Genomic DNA, 20,438 nt, shown 5'->3' with positions numbered 1-20,438 from the left:
AAGAAGATAGTTGATAAAATCTCAGTTGAAATGTGGTGACTTAAAGTTGCCTACTTAGGCAGCAATAATAAGAAAGGGCATTCTGTTTTCCTGGGAGTCAAACAGAATCACCTTAGAAATATGTAGTCCCCAAATTCCACTCTGAACTGTTGGCTGTAAATAACTTTTTTTTTTAAAGATTTATTTATTTATGCATGCAAGAGCTGGGGTGCAGGCCAAAGGTGTGTGTGTGAGAGAGGATTCACCAGAGACAGAGTGGGGAACAGAACAGACAGATGGACTGAAATACACTGCTGAGGGGAGCAGAGGGCACCTCCCTGGCCAGCCAGGGATGGAACTCATGCTACAGTGGCTGCGGATAGTTTCATAGTGCTGACGCTTAACCCTTTGTGCTACCAGGGAAGCCCCTACATAACTATTCTACAGTCATATCTTCCCAGAGATAATCTCTGTGAGATATCTGTTCCCTTGAGATGACAGATCTCAATCTCTGTTATTAAAAGAGTGATTCTACAAACACAGAAAGGTTTACAGTAAGTTTAGAGATATGCAGATCAGATCGAGAGTATTAATTCAATGTTACATCTACAAATAACCTCTCCATATTATTTGAAATGTTATGCTTAAGAAAATATTTTATATTCATTGTGTTAATGTTTCAATTTTAAGCAGATATTTCCACTAGTGTATCCACATTAAGGAAATTCAATATATGCTAATTTTCTTCCACCTTTCAGAATGAGGTGGTATATTCATTTAATCACTTATGTGATCATTCTTGCCAATCTATTATCATGTGGATAATTATTAGTCAAAAGTAGCATATGAATTGCCCTACAGTGATAAAACATGAAGAGAAAAATGGCAAAGACCATAAACTTTTTTAATCAGTTACTATTGTAACTTGACTAAGAATAATTTAAACACATTAAGTTTATTTATCTTATTCAACAAGAAGACTGGAGGTAGGCAGTTTATTGTTGATAGGCTTGAAGATATAATCAAATAACATGACTCTTCCCTATCCCAATCCTTTGCTAATGACTAAAATCAAGCATTTTCCTGACTTTTACAGCAAGCACTGCCTTGCTTTTCTTTATAGTTTTTCCATTTCAGTATATATTCCTAAACAATATAATTTAGTTTTTCTTGTATTTGTATTGTATTGAAATGATGTAGTATGTATTCTTTTATGTTTGATTTTTTCCAATATCATTTTGTTAGATTTATCCATGTTATTGCATGAAGCTACAATTATTTCATATCAATTATTGTATAATATTGCTTTGTCTGAATATACCACAATTAATTTATCCATTCCACTGCTAATTAACATTTATGTGGTTTCTAGGTTGAGACCATTACAAAATATTGCTGTTATGTGTATTTGTTTTTTTCACAAACCATATACTTAGGAGGAATTTCTGGGTCAAAAGACATGGTCCTATAACTTTACTAGATAATTCTAAACTAATATAAGAAGCAGATAAAACACAGCCCTCACTAATATAAGAAGCAGATAAAAAATTAGTAAGGAAATATGATACTTGAACTTTATATTTTATCAATATTCATAGAGTGCATTTATCTGATTTACCTCCTCTGTCATTACCAGAAGTTACATACTTTCCATTAGCAGAATACAATGATGCAACTATTGCCAATAGTCAAGTAAAGATATTTCAAGATAGGAATGGTTTAAAAATCTATTTGACAGTTGAGGTAAGTAAGGAATAATAATAATGTTGGACAGGAAGATGGTAAGCAGACATGAAAGTATCTCAAAAAAAAGTGAACTTTTTAAATTTAGACTTTAGACTTAGCATTAGAAAGAAAGAAGACAACACTTTGGGAATGAAGATAAATTTTGATGGAAACCAAGATGTCACAATAAAAAATCTGCAGAGGGTCTCCCTGGTGGCGCAAGGGGTTAAGCACCACACTATGAAGCAATACACAGCCTCTGCCGCAAAAGTTCAATCCCGGGCCTCCCCAGTGGCGCAGCGGTTGCGTGCTGGGTTGTGAAGCTACCTGCAGCCTCTGCAAGCACCAGTTCGATCCCCGGCTGCTCCCTGGCCACTGGAGGAGGGTCCCGCATGGTACGAAGACCTCTCCTGCCGCCCGCTGCTCCCCTCAGCAGTGTACTTCGGTCCTTCTGCCTGCTCTGCTCCCTGCTCTGGCTCTGGTGAATTCTCTCACCCTCTCACGCTGCTGACTGTACCCAGTTCTTGTATAAATAAATAAATAAATCTTACAGGAAAAAAAAAAAAATCTTACCAAAAAAAAAACAACAAAAAAAACTTTAAAAAAAAAAAAAGTTCAATCCCTGGCTGGCCAGAGAGAAACCCACATGGTACGGCAGACCTCTCCTATCTTATCTACTGTTCCCCTCAACAGTGTAGTCAGGTCAGTCTGCCTGTGCTGTTCCCTACTCTGTCTCTGTCTCTGTGCTGTTCCCTACTCTGTCTCTGTCTCACACACACACCCTACCCCACGCATCTCTGGCCTGTACCCCAGCTCTTGTATGCATAAATAAATAAATCTTTAAAAAAAAAAGGATTAGGGCCTCCTGGGTGGTGCAGTGGGTTGAGCAGGCCAGGGAGATTCCCCACCAGCCAAGGAGATTCCCACATGGCGAGGCTTCTCCTGTCTTGCCTTCTCCTGCCTTGCCCACTGCTCCCCTCAGCAGTGTACTTCTGTCCCTTTGCCTGTTCTGCTCCCTACTCCCTGTCTCTGGTGAATTTTCTCATTTTCCCGCATGTCTGGCCTGTACCCAAGTGCTTGTATAAATAAATAAATCTTTAAAAAATAAAAAAAAATTAAAGGATTAATTTTTTTATTATAGGCTCTCAGAGCACTGTGCTTCTCTCCTTTATTGTCCTAATTACAGTTTGAATTTTATACTTGTTCTTAATTTTCATTAATGTCTTTGTTTGCCATCAGAATGCAAGATTCATAAGGGCAGGGCAATCTATTTTCCTTCTAGCAATCAGTATTTATTGTCTACAGTGTGAGAGGAGCCTATAGAATCACAAGCTTGATAAGGTAATCATTTTCTTCCCAGAGTCTGGCAGATAATAAATATTCGATAGACATTTTTTGAATGACACACTTTTGTAAATACCACAATACATGCAGAAGTACTCAATAAATAGCAAGAGGCTTTATATATAAAATACAGGTTATTATTTTTGAGCAGTGTTCTTATGCAGAAATAAGTGTATCATGTTCTTTTCCTAACTATATTTTAGTAGAGATGAAAAATAGGAAAACATATTGTAGTAAAGAAATATTCTAAATGTGAATTATTTAGATAATTTCAAAAAATAGGAATATAGGCTAAGTGACAAAATAGATATCTTACATGTTAAAGTTGAAAATATATATTTTCTCCATTTTATTTTTCACTATTACAAAAAAACAAACAAACTATGTATGGCTTTCCCCAAAGTTATTTTGAGTAACTTTAAAACTGCAAAAAAAAATGTGTAAACAGTATGCAATGAACAACCATATGTGCTTCACCTCTGTTTCCTGGTTGTTAATATTTTTCCAGGTTTCCCAAATTATTAACATTCTGCTACATTTACTTTAATGATTGTTACCATATTGCTTCTCTCTCTCCTCCTTGCCACACCCCCATTTGAAAGCTAATTGCAGACAGCACAGTACTTTATCTCTAAGAACCTCTGTGAAGATCTCCTAAGAATTAAGACATGCTACATAACCATGATATAATATTCAACATATTTAACACTGGTACAATAACACAATCTAATATATAGTAAAATTTCCCAATTATCTCCAATTTTTCAATAATCCTTTAGCAGCTTTTTTGTTCTTTGGTTCAGGACAAAGAAAACCACACCTGAAATTTATGACTCATCTGTGTTCTAGAATAGCTCTATTTCTTTAACTTTCTTTTTTTTTTAAATTTTATTTTTATATTCCCCATACAATTGCAACCCCCTTATTTTGACCCCAAACCCTCCTTTCTCAGCCCCCGATAGTGTGTCTTTTGTTCATAGTTGTTTGTATTTCTTTAACTTTCATGAGTCTTTTTAAAAAGAATCCAGACCCACTATTTTCTAGCATGTCCTACAATTGGAATTGTTTGTTTTCTTATGATGCAATTCAGGTTAAACTTTGTGACATTTTGGCAAATGATAGGTCCTCAAGTGCAGCAGATCAGAAGGCACAGATCTCTGCACTTGGAAATAGCCATTTGAAGATATATCCATTATTAGGTTTCCTTAAGACAAAGAAAAAATTTTAATTTTCAGTGGTGCACTGGTGGAATGGGAGGGAAGAGGGAAAAGGGGAGGTGCTCAGTGGACTAGGATGGAGGACTATGGGTGCCGTGGTATTGGATGTGATGTGGTAACGTATATCTGAAAGGCTGTGAATTTAGAACTCTGAATTGTACACAATTCTGTAAACCAATGTAACCTCAATAAAAAGATAATAAATGAATGAATGAATGAATGAATGAATAAATAAATGAATAAAAGCATTGGCTTTTGGTTAGTATAATTCCTCTTTACAAGTGTCCACAGAAGGTGAGAGGAGGGTGGCTGAGATGGAAAGACTCTGGAATGAGATATGAAGTTTAGCTCCAATTTGGCAAATAATTAATTGTGGTTCCTAGGTAAATCTCTTCAAATCATTTATATAAAAAAAGCGAGGATTGGGGCCTCCCTGGTTGTGCAAGGGTTAGGATGCCCTCTATGAAGCAATCTGCAGCCACTGCGGTGTGGGTTCAATCCCAGGCCAGCGAGCTGCCCACATGGCGCAGCAGACCTCTCCTGACTTGCCCACTGCTCCCCTCAGCAGTATGTTTGGTAGATACGCCTGTTCTGTTCCCCACATTGTCTCTGGTGAATCCTCTCACCCACCACACCTCTGGCCTTACCCCAGTTCTTGTATCCATAAAGAAATAAACCTTAAAAAAGAAAAGAGAGGATTGTGCTAGAGGATTGCCAAAGATTCTTTGAATTCTGAAATCTTATGACTGTGAACCAAATTGTAGTAGAGACAGAGCTGGATTTGGAATCAAATCCCCTGATTCCAGCACTAGTTCTGTCACATACCAGCTATGAGAACATGGGTAAGCCATTTAATCTCTCAAAGCTCTGGAGAGATTTACTTCACAGAGTTTTGAAGGATTAAGGGGTTATTGTATATCAATGTGCATTATAAACTGTAAAGAACTACCTGAATGTCAGATATTATTTTATAATATCCAATTTTCCTCCTTTTGATCTTATTAGTCAATCAGAAAAAGCAACTTAAGTGAGACAACCCTCATCAAATTTAAAACGAGGAAATGTCTGGTTATTTAACCATACATCATACTGAGTTATGGAATTTATTGAATAGTTTTAGCCCATACATGCTTATACTTTGATGATTAATAACATTGGTTAAAGGGCCTCTCCTGTGGTGCAGCAGGTTGAGCACAGTGCTATAAAGCTGTTCGCAGCCTCTGCAGCGCAGGTTCCATTCCCAGACGGCCAGGGAGATACCCACATGGTAAGGCAGACCTCTCCTGTCTAGGCCGCTGCTCTCCTCAGCAGTGTACTTCAGTCCTCTGCCTGTTCTGCTCCCTGCTCTGTCTCTGGTGAATTCTCTCACCCTCCCACACTTCTGGCCTGTACCCTGGTTCTTGTATGTATAAATAAAATAAATAAATCTTAAAAAAAATTGGATAAAGTGACAAATTGGTACTCACCTGTAAATACTGGGTCCCCATAAAGGGATGGTCTTTGTTCTCAGGATCCCCAGTTTTGGGAAGGTAAAACAGTGAACACAGTATGAGAATGGCAATGTAAATGGAGGAGTGAGTAGCAACCTCCGAGCCAGTGGGTGGTGCTCATAGCCAACTTGATTGTAGAAGTCTTGACTCCCTGGAAGGGAGGCTGCTGGGAACTAGGGGAGGAGCAGAACCACCAAGTTGACCTTAATGAGACTGAACATGGGCCAAACCACTTTTTCTACCCCTCCCACTGCTTCTGCTTGCATCCCAGTCTCTGCTCTGCTGAAATGGATCTGTCAGGACAGACAGCATCCTGCCACATGCCAACCAAAAAATTTTCTTCTCCTGTTGCTTAGCTCTCACTTTGCTCACTCCTTAAATAGATTTGCTTTTGGATCTTGTCCTGTATTCTTAAGTGTTCAGGGGAGGACTCAGAAACCTAGATCATCTCCTGCCTCCTCAACTCTCCCAGATTTGCCCCTTTGCAGTCACAAGTTATTTATAATCTTAATTTCCTCATTCAATGATAGTTTCATTTTTTTGCCATCAACATCAAAAGTGACTAGCAAACTGTGGTCAGTGCAATGGCTCTGTCCTGTTTCTCCAGTGAGCAGGGGCAGCCCTAGAATAAACCGAAGTCTCGGACCGTGGGCTTGTTCCCCCAGAGACAGCCCGTGGGACTTGTCACCCAGGCCAGGGCTTTTAGTATTAAAACACTTGTGGTATTTTATATTCTTATTAGGCCTTGTGACTGGTTCTCATGGAATTTAGGTCACTAGTTCACATTTTTTCGGTTATTCTACTGAACTGACAACATATTTTCCTGAAAGGTGAGGGCGAGCAAACACCCCTTGGTTTTGATTGAGCAATGCGCTCGCCGACTGTTTGCTCCGTCTAGCGCCTGGCATGCTATTGTTACTCAAGACTCGGGGACGTTGCCAGAAAATGGCTTACGAATCGCCCTGAAACGGCTGCGGGCCGGACCTTGCCGCGGTTGGACGTGCACGACCTCCCAGCCTACGCGAGGGGTCGCACCGCCCAGGTCGCCGGGCCCGCCTGTCGCGGGCGCCGGCCTGCACCCCAGTGCGCACGCGCGACCGTCATCCGGGTGCTGGCTGCGGCAGCAGGTTGCGCCGGGGTGGCGGGCAAGGGGCGGGGCCTTCGGCTCATTGTGCGCAGCGCTGCGCGGCGCCGGCGGCCGCGGAGGCCTGGGTCGAAGTTGGCGCTGCTGCCGCCGCCCTGCAGCCCACTCGGTGCCTCGGCAGCGCGCTTCTCTCCTAAAATGGCTGCCGCTACCGGTGCTATGGCAGCCTCGGCCCAGGCGGAAGGCAAAAAGATCACCGATCTGCGGGTCATCGATCTCAAGTCCGAGCTGAAGCGGCGGAACTTGGACATAACCGGAGTCAAGACTGTGCTCGTCTCCCGACTCAAGCAGGTGAGGCCCGGCCGGTTCCAGGAAGGGGAGCTTAGGCCGCGCCTTGGAACCCCCGCTTCCGCTGCAGTCCCCGGCCGCCGGCCACCGCCGAGACCCGCGGGGCGGTGCGGTGGGAAGGCCCCGGCCGGCGCGGGCGCGCGCTGGGAGGACGGAGACCCTCCCGCGGCGCCCCCGCCCCCGAGCGCCGGGCCGGGCCTGCGAGCGGCCCGCGAGCCGCCCGGGACCGGCCGCCGCAGCCGAGTTCGCCCCTGCTTCCCCCGGGACGTCCCCGCCTGGCTGCGAGGGCTGCGGCCGGCCGGCGCGGCCTCCCAAGGGCGATCGTGGAGACCCGGGAGGCGCTGGGTCCCCAGCCTTTAGCGATGGTGAGCGCGTGCATTGCTTGGCCTCGGAGGGAATGGTTACTTTGGTGACTTCTGCGAAGTTACCGTTTAATTGTGCCCAACCGTTTCTTCCCCATCTTGGGGGGGAATGGGTAGGGGGAGTTCATGGGTGGGTGAGACAGGGGGTTTGTTTTCCGCTGGGTTTTTCAGTTTGTGCATTAGCGCAGCAATCTGCTTTTTGATCCCTGATTATCTTTCTGGTTCGAGAGAGCGTTGGAATTGTAGTAGAGGAGAAATAAAAGTGCATTATAGAAATTAGGAAAGATCATTTTAGTTATATACTTTGGTAGCTTGCAACTTTTGCGCAATCGCTAATATTTAGATTTTTGTTCAGTATGATAATAAGTGATATGTAATTACCTCGACTCGGTAGATTTTTAAACTCCATGTGATTTTGATGCCTAATGTTTCCCCCAGATGAAAGTTTCTCTCACTCGTGTGGTTTATTGCTCTTTTTTGAAGTCGGTTTATGAAATGAATGGCATTTCTAATGTCTTGAGGCCTGAGGGTTGCTAATTTTTTATTTCGTTTTATAAAATAAGTTTAGATAGATTGTGTAGCATATTAACTTCTCTTTCTAATGTAGGCTATTGAAGAGGAAGGAGGCGATCCAGATAATATTGAATTAACTGTTTCAACTGATACTCCAAACAAGAAACCAACCAAAGGCAAAGGTTGTTACGAGTTATGAACATATTTAAAATATATTTTGGTTATATAACTTGCCTCTGCTCTTGTGCCACTTGCCCTGTTTATATAGTGCTACTCTTTGCTATTTCCCTCTGGCACTCTGCCTTCTTGGGTCAAGGAAGAAAAGTTACTGTTGCCAGACTCTGGGTGACTTGTAGTTCTTAAGATTTGGCTGACGCTGACCTGAAAGTTAGACGTTCTTTATTGCTTCCGAAAAAATTGCAAAGTCAAGTTTCATAATGTTTCTTACTTTACAGTGTGGAGACGTGAAGAATAAAGTGCAGTTTAATACATGTCTACCTTGGCCCACAATTGGCAGAGTATTGATGGAATTCCTACCAGATCTTTCATCTTGGCTCCTTGCTGTTTCTCTAGTAGATTAAAATTCTGAAACCTTTCTGTTTAGTATTTTGTTTGACTTGGTGAACTTAATTTGCATTTGACCTTATAAATTCTGATTTGCAGTGAAATTTAAAAAAGACCTCAACAGTCATACTAGCAAGGTAGAGGAAATCCATGATTAATTAGCAAAAAAAAAAAAAAAGATTTTAAATTATAGGTGTATGTTGAAGATTTTTGTTTTGGAACTTTTAACTAGGCCAGAATGTATTTCCAGGATATGGTGATTTAGTGGTTTTTAATGGACATTTTGGTGATATAAATGGGACTTATTTTTAAAAGATTCCAGTGGGTGAAATATTTATTTGAATGATTATAAATTTTTCTCTTCCTTCGTAAGGACAGTGGTAGAGAGTGGACATGATGTGCATTATCTTGATCCCAGTACCTACAATTTCCACCCAGGATGTGTCATAAATAGATGCAGCATTTTTTATAATCCAACCTTCTTTACTTTTAAGTGATCCAAAGGCTACTCTAACTTCCATAAACCAGATTTGTTGCAACTAGAGTAAAATGGGCTGGGTTAACCTCAAAAAGAAGGGAATATTAAATTTGATCTTACGCACTCTGTGGGTATCAGGACAAGGCAGATTTTGAGTGAAACTGACTATTTGAGTCTTAATAGGTTTGGAAGTGACCCCTATTTGTGCCATAGGAAATTGAAAGGGGCTTTAGAAGCATTTCCTTGGTGGAATGGGAATGACAGAGGAGGAAATAAAGTTTAGAAGAGATGTCATTTTGTCCTTCTGTGACTTTAATATAACTCTGGTACAATGTATTACTTTAATAGAAACATTTATTATCACTTAGAAAGATGCATTTCCCTATGTTTAACATTTCCCTATATTTAGGCTTCTTTCTAAAGCCTTTATTTGAAAACTAGAAGCTATTTCAAAAAGAAACAAAAAATTCATAAATAAGTTCATTGGTATTAACCATATTTCTTATACTTATTCATGTCATTTATTTAGCACAGTATGATAGTTTGACATGCTGTGCATTAAGCATCCCAACATTTTGGAGCTGATTATTGCTTTTAGCAGTGAAGCAAACCTCATTTGATTTATTCAGTCTCAACTATATTTGTTTTTTAGTTTTTTATTTGAAACTTGCTTTATCTTACTCTTAGAAATAATTTCAATAATATAAAAAGTTTTAAGAAGTTTTTCATTGTTTTTATATTTTACCAGTATAGTTTTTTTCCCCTTATGTGGATTTTAAAGATACTTAAACTTTAATTTTTCCATAATTCTAATGTTACAGTATCTTGGTTATCTTGTGGTCTTTAGTTAGAAGTTATAACATTTTAGTAACATGCTACTGAGTATTTCATGAGACTTATTGTAGGTCATGCATGATAAGTTCCTTGTGTCTCCTTGAATTCCATTTATCATTGTTAATTGAAATTTTTTGAATTACAAAGAACACAATGTAAATCTCCAACTAAGAACTGAGATTGAATTAATTTACAATTAAGATGCAAGAATACTTTAAGTTTTAAATTAAGTTTGAAAATGAATTTTAGAAATCAAGTTAGTGTGGGGAAATTTGTTAAAATATCAATAATGTGTCAGTTTTTCAGTTTAATTGTTTAAATTACTACATAAGTTCTTTTTGCCCAATCTTATTTCACTTACTAGTTAGTATCTACTTGGAAAATAATTTCATCTCAACCATACCACTTTTCTTTTAGTGGGTCTTTTTCCTCTTTTGTAAAATTGGAATCTTTTACTAGGTCATCTTTAAGGCTCTTTTAGTTCTGAATTTAAATAGTTATATATTGCCAGGAGCCAAAAGAAAAATGCTTTGGTTAACTAAAATAGAATATAAGGAAAAAAAAGAAAGCTTATAGGTCTTCAGTCAGGATGGAATTTTTTTTTTTTTTTTTTTTTTAGTATAGATTATTACACGGGGAAAGAGTGAAGGAAGGGATTACTTGGAGGCAGCAATGTAGACAGACACTAACAAGACAAAATATAATAGCCTGTCAGTAAAATAAACCCTTAGAATAATTTTAAGGTAGCAAATAAAAATTAAATTATGTAAATGAGAAACTTTTTTTTTTTTTAAAAGATTTACTTATTTATACATACAAGAGCTAGGGTACAGGGCCAGAGATGCGGGGGTGGGGGCATGTGTGAGAGGATTCACCAGAGACAGAGTGGGGAACAGAATAGGCAGACTGATGGAAACACACTGCTGAGGGGAAGAGCCGGGCAAGACAGGAGAGGTCTGCTTCACTATGTGGGTGCTCCCTGACCAGCTGGAGTATCAAACTTGTGTTGCAGAGGCTGCAGACCACCTCATAATGCGGTGCTTAACCCCTTGTGCCACCAGGGAGGCCTTAAATGAGAAACTTTATGGGTTTTCAAAAGCTTTAGGTGAAATATTAAGTTCATCCTCTCATAAATGCAGGGTCACTGTGCCTTAAAATTTTGTGTGTTATAAAATGATTGTGTTTAGATTAGAGAAAAGGAACCAGCATTAAGTATATTGTAGAATGTTTTAAAAGTACAGTTACTGCAAGTATAAGCTTGTAATAAATGTTGACGTTAGAATCAACATATTTATAAAGTGTTCACATATAGCTAATATGCTGGAAATGTTTGTAGTTTTGATTGTTCTTCTGAGTCTTATATTTTCTTTGCTGTGAACTTTTTAATAAGTAACTTAGAAGAAAGCTTCACTGGTGAGATTTACTGTCCTATCATTTGGGTGTGTGTTAAGAAAGTGGCTAAACAGGTTGCACCAACTCATTAGCTTGTTTTAGAGATTATAGATTTAAAGTTTCTTTTTGTTTCATTTGACAGTGGCATATCAATTCTTTTGGATTTTCAACCTTTATATCGCCTCTAAACTTAAGCTAAAGTTGTTTATGTTGTTAATCAGTAGCATTCAGAATTAATATAATGCAGTACTTACTGATATTGAGTTCATTTGCAATATTTGCAGGCTTGAAAAAGATTAAGATTGCTATATAAAATCTGATTTTTCCTCCTAGAGGAATGAGTATAATTTGGGGTTACAGGTTTATTCAAATATGTAGTGCCTACTTTTTTAAGGAAAATATCGCACAGACAGTATAATCCATGTTTACTGTGTAAAGCTTTCTCTTTTTAAAAAAGGTTTATTTTTATTTATTTATGCATACAAGAACTGAAGTGTGGGCCAGAGGTGGGGACGGGTATGGGAGTGGTGAGAGGATTCACCAGAAACAGAGTGGGGGGCAGAACAGACAGATCTACTGAAATACACTGTTGAGGGGAGCAGCAGGTTAGAAAGGAGAGGTCTGCTGTGCCATGTGGGTCAGCTCAACAGCCGGGGATTGAACTCATGCTTCAGTGGCTGCAGATAGCTTGATAGCACTGACTTTAACCCCTACACCGCCAGGGAGACCCTACTGTATAAAGCTTTCTAAAGATTTCAAATAAGAACAGTAATCAGTTACATAAAATGCACTTAATAAAATATAGTATCATAATGCACTATAGCTATTACCTCTTTTTTTTTAAGGATTTATTTATTTATGCACACAAGAGCTGGGGTGTAGACTAGAGTTGCGGCTGGGGTGGGGGTGATTGATTGATTGATTTATACATACATACATACAAGCACTGGGTACAGTCAGAAGCGTGGGAGGGTGAGAGAATTCACCAAAGCCAGAGCGGGGAGCAGAGCAGGCAGAAGGACCAAGTACACTGCTGAGGAGAGCAGGGGTGGCAGGAGAGATGTGCGTGCCATGTGGGACCATGTGGGACCCTCTCCGGTGGCCGTGGAGCAGCTGGGAATGGAACTGGCGCTGCAGAGGCTGCGGGCAGCTTCACAACCCAGCTGCTGGGCCACCAGGGAGGCCCCGGGGGTGTTTATTTTTGATTGCATATTTGTTTGGAGGAAGCACCTATATCAGAGATGAGAGCAGTCTTTATTATATTCACCAGAGGCAGAGTGGGGACAGAACAGGCAGATCTACTGAAATAGACTGCTGAAGGGAGCAGTGGGTGAGAGACAGGAGAGGTCTGCTGTACCATGTGGGTCAGCTCCCTGGCCTGGGATGCAGTGGCTGTGGATAGCTTCACAGTGCTGAGACTTAACCACTTTTGCCACCAGGGAGGAAAGCCCTATTTCCTTTTTTTAATGGAAGTGTTTTTGTGTGTTAAGGAAACTGATTGGAACTGTGGTATGGAGAAGGACTTTGGGGTTAGAATTGTCATAGATGTTTGTGGGTGCCCAGTAGGCTGAAAACTTTGATGTGAAGGAAATAATATTTACCTATGTGTCTGATACCTAACCTAGAGTTTGGCACATAATAAGTGCTCAGAAAATACTTCTTGAATGAATACTGAGGTTTTCTTTAAAACTGCTTTTTAAAATATATTTTGATTATTTTATTTGGAGGAAGCACCTATATCAGAGATGAGAGTGGTCTTTGTTTATTCCAAACAGTCTGCCTTTTTAAGGTACCATTCTCAACAGCACTAGCGTCTCCTCCTTACTCTGGTATGTAAAGTATACATGCGATATTCTTGTACTCCTCCTCAAGTTCATCTTGCATTGGAAAGCCTTACAACTTTTGCTGGTATATTGTCCAGTATAGAGGTGTTATATGTCATTTCACAAAATCAGACCCTATTTCTGTTATTAAAATAAACATTTACCTTTAGCAGTCATATATAGTGAGTTATGCTTATCACTTTTGTACTTTTTTCACCTGTTTTATCATATCAAATGTGGTATGTATTAAGGATACTGATGGGGAGCTAGGTAAAATTCTCTACTCCCTTAAGATACTGTGCTTCTCCTAAGTCAGCCATCATCAAGATACTCTGAATTAGGACAGAGGTCTTCAAAATGTATCTCCGCTTTCATGAACTCATGTAAAATAAAGTGCTAATTTTCTGGGAATTAGGAAATAAAAGAAATTGTTATTAATACTTGGTATTATAAACTACTTCAGTAAAGAGATTGAACCTGGTTCAGGGTTTAAGGATGGAATGTACTGGTTATATAATTAGTTATACTATACTTCTCACATATTACAGTAAAAGTGTCCTTTTGCTGTGCAATTCAGGAGTTAAACTATTGACATCACAAACTTTTGAGTTAGCCTTACATGGTAATACTGGCACCCTGAAATAGTAGTTTGCATTATGGTTTTAAAGTATGGTTTTCCAGATTATAAAAGTGAAATGTTTTCACATAATAAGTGCTCAGAAAATACTTGTTGAATGAATACTGAACTTTCTTAAAAATGCTTTTTTAAAGTATCCTTTGGTGCTTATTTTAATTGCATATGTATTTGGAGGAAGCACCTGTATCAGTGAATAGTCTTTATCATCTTCCAAACAGTCTGCGTTTTTTTTTTTTTTTTTTTTTTTTATTTTTTATACAAAAACTGGGAACAGGCCAGAGGTGTGGTAGGTGAGAGGATTCACCAGAGACGAGTAGGGAACAGAACAGGCAGATGGACAGAAATACACTGCTGAGGGGAGCCGCAGGCAAGTTAGGAGAGGTCTACTGCCACTATGTATGTTTGTTCCCTGGCCGGGGATCAGACTCATGCTGCAGTGGCTGAGGATAGCTTCATAGGTTGTGTCTTAACCCCTTGCGCCACCGAGAAGGCCCCAGTCTGCCTTTTTTAAGGTACCTTTCTCAACAGCACTAATGGCTCAAAGTACAAAAAAATGAAAATTATCCATAATTCCACCACTGTGAATTCCATCACAGGTAACATTTTATTGATGTAAGGTATGTGATATATGTACTCATGAAAAATTTATGTTTAAGAACATTCTTTTCCTTTTCAACAATTAAAATAAGTTTTGTTAAAGGAAGATATCTTTGTTATCTCAGTTTACACACTTTCTAGTATTTTGAGTTTTATAGGTACAGACACCAGCCTCCTGTCTACCTTGGATTTAAGTTCTGTGCTCTGTTATGGGCTCAGACATTAGTGTTTTCTAGAAGCACTCTAGAGGATCTCGTATGCAGCTAGTTAAGAACCACTACTGTGCTAGACTGGAGCTTAAAACAAACATTTTCTTTCATCTCTCTTTCTGCCCACCAGTCTCCAAATTATTTTATATACTTAGTTTTCATAAGATTTCATGTTGCTTTATTCGATTCTCACATTACTAAGATTAAGTAGTGCTATTTTCTTTTTATTGGTAGGATAGAAAAGTAACCTGTTAGGAACTTAATTTTGTTTTTGCTGCCTTTTAAAAGCATGTGTGTGTGTGTGTGTGTGTGTGTGTGTGTTTAGTTTGGTTATTTTTAGATAAGGGATTTTTAAAAATAAACACTTGATGTTTTCCTGATTTATTATAGTGAGTGAATTTTCTTCATAGTTGATTTCAAAAAAAAATAATAAAATGACCTATTGAATGACTGTTAGGTTTAAAACAATGTACATGGCATTTTAGAAAATGATTTCATTAGTAATATTTGATAGAAGAGAGCTAAAGCACATGCAGACAATTAACACAGGCATAGTTGGTGTTCACTTCAAGATACTGCATGCCATTTGGTTGTTGGTGGAAGCGTTAATGTTCATTTTGGCTTAGCCTCAGAATCTTCCCCCTCTCTTCAGCAGAAAATTTTTGTCTAAACATTTCCTACATTTCTTTGCTCCTGTGAATGCTTAAGGGGTAAAGTTACTCAGCCACAAAGATATTTGGCAAATTTGCTTTAAGACCTACTAAGGTTTTTTTTGTTGTTGTGGGTGGTTTTTTTTTTTTTGGCTTTAATTTGGGAGCTATTTCTGAATTTGAAAGGAAAATTGCAAACCCTTATAAAATCAGTTGCATTTGGAGGAATGCTTTATTCATAATTCTACAATAAAATTCTGAAAACTAAAAGTTGGATGGCAAAAATGAGGCTGTTTCTACTTTTGATTTATCCCATTTGATGTTGCTACAGGGCAAACCCTGATATAAAATGGGGTTGCCTGGCTGTGGGTCCTCACCCGCACGCTTAAAGGGACTTATTAATGCTAAACTGCAGACATACACAAAAGGTTGATAAAAGGTTTTATTTACAAGGGAAGGGGAAATGAATAACTCAGGGAGAAAAAGAGGGAGATAAGTTCGTAAATGCGTCCTACCCGTTTCTTTGACCTGGAATCCCAATGACTCGCCGAGCTGGCCAAAACCTAGCACGTCTGGAGGCCAAGCCCCCGACCCCTGGCCACAAGGCCAGTTAAATACCCAAACCAGGAGCCTAGTTGCTTAACTCCACCCTCAGGTCCTCGCAACCTTCCCTTTGGTGATCTTGGGATTTGTAGTTTCCAGTGTCTTGGGGTAGAGTCCACAAAGCCTGTAGGGAGTTTGCTCAGGACATCCTTTCCCTTAACAATGTGAACATGCATATATTCCATTGCATAAACACTTCTGTGATTGAGAAACACTGTTCCAGAGATCATTGGCAGGTTTAAATTAATAAATGATTTTTACACCATTTTAGCTCTTCTAAAATCTGAAAATTCTTAATTCTGACAAATGTCTGGCTACAGAGGTTTCATTAAGGGTTCAGGGACCTCTAAAAATTTATGTATAACAAATACGGAGTTTTTTTAGTGTCATCTTTTTTTTTTTAAAAAAAGATTTATTTTTATTTATTTATACAAGCACTGGGTACAGTCAGAAGCGCGGGAGGGTGAGAGAATTCACCAGAGCCAGAGCGGGGGGTGGGGGCAGAGCAGGCAGAAGGACCGAGGTACACTGCTGAGGGGAGCAGCGGGCGGCAGGAGAGGTCTGCGAGCCTTGCGGGACCCTCCTCCGGTGGCCGGGGAGCAGCCGGGGATTGAACCGGCGCTGCAGAGGCTGCGGGCAGCTTCGCAACCCAGCGCTCAACCGCTGCGCCACCGGGGAGGCCCTAGTGTCATCCTTCTTTCATGTATGTATGTACATTTTTACTGTGCTATTGTTTTGCCCTAAAATCGCACACAAACTATGGTGAATTTTGTGTAATTTCAAATAGCCATGTATTTCAACTATAATAGTTGAAGATGTGATGAGTTAATTTTACTTCCATTTGTATTTTGTTATTCACACTATTTGTATTGTCCAGTTTTTCCTCAAAGCATTAAAGTTAGACTTCAGTTACTACCTTTCAGTTAGCGACTTCAACCTGTTTGTGCTACTGTCCTTTGCACTAGTTCACATTTTTGTAGCATATGCTAAATTCTCTCAAGGACAAAAGAGATGGAACTGTTGATTAATTTGCCCTAGGAGCTTTGATAGCACTGGCTTAAATGGGAGATAGGAATATAAATGGTTACTGATTGTACAAAGATCTGTCCGTGGCTGTTGGATTTTGAGTCTTCTCTTGTTTCTCACCTGTGACTTTACAAAATAGGAATCTATAGATATAATTTGTGGCATCATTAAAGTGGGAGTTTACAGTCCTTATTGACTGAATGGAGTTACACATGATGCTCTTTTGACTGGCATGTCACCTCTTTGTCCCAGTTGAGGAATGAATTGAAATCCAGACCTTATTAATTACTGGCAGCTTCCATAGGACTACTCCATTAGTGGTCAGGAAATAGATAATGCCCATTTTTCAGCATCATTCTAGGCACTGGAATGCATGATGAAAATCATAGCTTTAAAACTGGGAATGGGACAGAAATGGTGCTTTGTTGTCATAAAGGAAGAACTTAGAGTTTTGTTTCTAACTCAACATGTGTACAACAAGCCCATTACAGATTAAGTAAGTATGCAAAAGCTAGTATGTAAAATTTCAGTTTTCTTAAACCATTTGTATCTGTCAGGTTATTACTGTGGTTTCATTGGTGTATGTTTGAAAATATTGTCCTCATGGTTTTAATGTTTGCAAGCTGCTGATGTTCATGTCCAGTGCTTTCTGTGACACAGTTGCTGGGAATCAGTAAGGGGTAGCAAATTTGACCCTTTTGTGTACTTCTGCCTCTTGTTGCCAGGTTGACATGGGGCCAAGTTAGGAAATCTGTCTCATTTAAAAATTTTATAAATGTGGCTTTTCGAGTCTGTGTACACTAAAAAAGAACATTTTCAACAATTGGCACATTGTAGCTATTCAAAGATATGAAAGGATTGTGTGGGTTTTGAAGAGTGGGTTTTATAGGCCTGGGTTTAAATTGAAGCACGGCCTTTACTAGTTTTGTAATCAGATTATCACCATCAATTTCTTTATTTTTTTGGTAAAACGGGGGTGATATTAGTAATGATAATAAAATGCATTAATATATATTAAGCAAATATCCTACTGCTTGGACCATAAGAACCACTTAAGGAGGAGTAGTAACTACTGGTGTTTTTGTTGCCCTAGTGTAATTTGATTTTCCTGTAAACGAAAGCAAGTGAACTCATCATGCAGTGTGCATGGTTTATCATTATGCTGAGGTTTGCCATTTCAAAGATACTATCTTTAAATTAAGTTAATTAACTACTCCCTACTAGAATAGTGTCTTTTAAGTAGGTCATAGTAAGACACAGTGGAAAGAATTGGAATTCTTGACCTCTAGTTGTAACCATACCATCTATTAGCTTTGGGCAAGTTATTTAACCCCTCACATTCATTTTCTCTTCTGTAAAATTGTGATTACCTGCCCCTTGCACTGTAGGGTGCTTGGAAAAATCAACTGGATAAGTGCTTTGCAAATTGTAAAACAATTTATAATTGTAAGGAGTAAATATTTGCAAATCATCTGAAGAAATTCCCTCCAAAGCTTTACTACTTATGTTATTTAGAGGTGTGTGTGTTGGGGAGAGAGTCCTATATTTTTAAAAAAAACATATTTCTCCCAATTACGGAACTGTCTCTAAATGTGATAGAAAAATTTAGTGACCTGTTTCTCACCTAATATGCTTTTTCAGAGCAGGATCTCTTTACTTGCATTTTAAAATTAGATTAATAAACACTTTCTGATGTCTTTGCCCTTGTGGTAACTTTTAATACATTTTCCCTACAATACAAAAAAACCCTCAAACTTTCTAAATAGGGAGCCCCCACACTAAGCTCCACCCTTTGTTCCTCTTGATTCAGAAAAGCCCTCAGGGACAAGGATAAGCCCTCTTTTGTCTTCTATAAGTAGAAGAAAAATCTTCATTCTTAATCTTGTTTTTCACATACCTGGAAGGCCAGGTATCTTGTTTTCTTTCCTTTTATCACTCATTCACAGCAGGGTTTCAACTTGGGAGTAGAAGGAAGGGAATGACTGGTGTGGGGAGCAGGAAATGGGAGGTGTCCTGATTTTGGCCTACAGCTAAATCCTGTACTCAGAAGCTGGAGATAGTTATGTGACAGTTTCTGTTTTAGGCAAAGAGAAGTTAATTAGTTAGCTTCAGAAAATAAAATACATATCTAAATAAGTAAATTTTCAAAAAATAAAGTTCCAGCTGCTATATTTTTTATAGCATTTCGAGTACATTATAGGTTATTAAAAGGGATTTTTGTGGACTAGTCTGAAAAGAAACTTTTAGCATTAGCTCTGTGGAAAATATTTTTAAAGTACTAGACACCAGTTTGCAGTTTGATAGATAGTGGTTGGGCAAGGGAGGCCTCTAGTCTACCTGGTAGCTATTAACAATTTTCAGTCTGAACTAATTTCTGCTGTGTTCAATCAGTCGTTATGTTATGAGCCCAGCACAATTTATACTTACACCTTTGGAGAAATACAATGTACACATAAAAGCAATCTCTGTATTTAAGGAATTTCTTCTCTAAAAGGTAAAACAAAATACACTTAATAGTATAACCAACTGGCCAATTGTAAGGTATAAATAAGGTGAAAATTTCAGAGGAATCTGAAATTGACAAGGAACATTTCAGGTAGACTGTGGGAACTATGAATCTTAATTCAGACATCTGGTTAAGTTTTTAGTTAGAATACCGTTGGCGGGTGCTGCTACTTCTGGAGAATTGAAGATAGAGAATTAGAGTGGTGTAAAAAAAAAGTATCATATGTCAAGTCAGTTATGGGTTCATATGTAGGATTAATTATTTGCTTAGTTTATTTTTGAGAAACAGCATGACATTGCTAATGAAGCTGTTTGGGACAGCTATGTCCAGGTAGTTTACAAGTAGTTGGCATTAGCTTTCTCAGATGATTTGGGAGTGGAGAGTGAGTGATACCTCGGGGTTAAACTCTGAATGTTTTTTGCTCTAAAAGTATTAAGTGTTGGTTGTTAGCCCATTTTCCTTCTTTCGTAGGTAAAAAACAGGAAGCAGATGAGTTGAGTGGAGATGCTTCTGTGGAAGATGATGCTTTTGTCAAGGTAAAGTGTTAATTACACCAGGATGAGATGTTTATTTTGAGCCTAGTATTTTGCATGATGGATTCATGCACTTTACTTGAATGATAGATACTAAATTACCTGGGTAAATAGAGACTTATATAATATTGTCAGTCTCATTAATTTTGATAGTTGAGAAATACAGCAGATAAATTTGTCTTTGGATAAATGAGCTATAAAACTAAAAATGTTTGTATAGGCCTTTAAGTAGCATTCTGAGAGCAGAGAAACAGCTGCAGGACAATTGATAATGTTAGTTCCTGGGCAAGATATTGCAATGAAAGATATTGATAATTTATTTTTAACCTTCCATTGCATTTAGCTTTTGCATATAGTATATAGAACTTAGATTAATATAGTCCTTAAAACAAAAAATGATGTGTTGCCACTTAGTAAAGGTCAAATTAAGACATTTGTTTTGTCCTTTAAAGATAAATAATCCAGGTTTGTTTTGGGGGTGTGGGGAGTTTGGTTTGGTTTGGCTTTTTTTTTTTTTTTTTTCT

At 38.7% G+C, this 20,438-nt stretch overlaps 1 protein-coding gene across 4 annotated transcripts in view; it reads left to right on the top strand.

The window, feature by feature from the left end:
* Positions 1-6,958: 6,958 nt before the first annotated feature.
* SLTM (SAFB like transcription modulator) overlaps positions 6,959-20,438 on the top strand; it is a 46,146-nt gene continuing 32,666 nt past the window's right edge. For 2 of the 4 annotated variants that reach the window (XM_037502576.1, XM_037502575.1), the window contains exons 1-3: positions 6,959-7,190; positions 8,157-8,244; positions 19,853-19,917. In XM_037502576.1, coding sequence (XP_037358473.1) covers positions 7,038-7,190; positions 8,157-8,244; positions 19,853-19,917 — 306 coding nt within the window. In that variant the 5' untranslated portion in view covers positions 6,959-7,037. Of the gene's footprint in view, positions 7,191-7,481; positions 7,553-8,156; positions 8,245-19,852; positions 19,918-20,438 lie in introns of those variants that run through there. The other 2 variants (XM_037502577.2, XM_037502578.2) reach the window with 2 other exon arrangements.

Source organism: Talpa occidentalis, unplaced genomic scaffold (genome assembly GCF_014898055.3).
Source record: "Talpa occidentalis isolate TD23 unplaced genomic scaffold, MPIMG_talOcc4v2.1 talOcc4.11, whole genome shotgun sequence".
NCBI classification, from domain to species: Eukaryota; Metazoa; Chordata; class Mammalia; order Eulipotyphla; family Talpidae; genus Talpa; species Talpa occidentalis.
The sequence above is the reverse complement of the archived record's forward strand: the minus strand, read 5'-3'. Positions and strand labels throughout refer to the sequence as shown.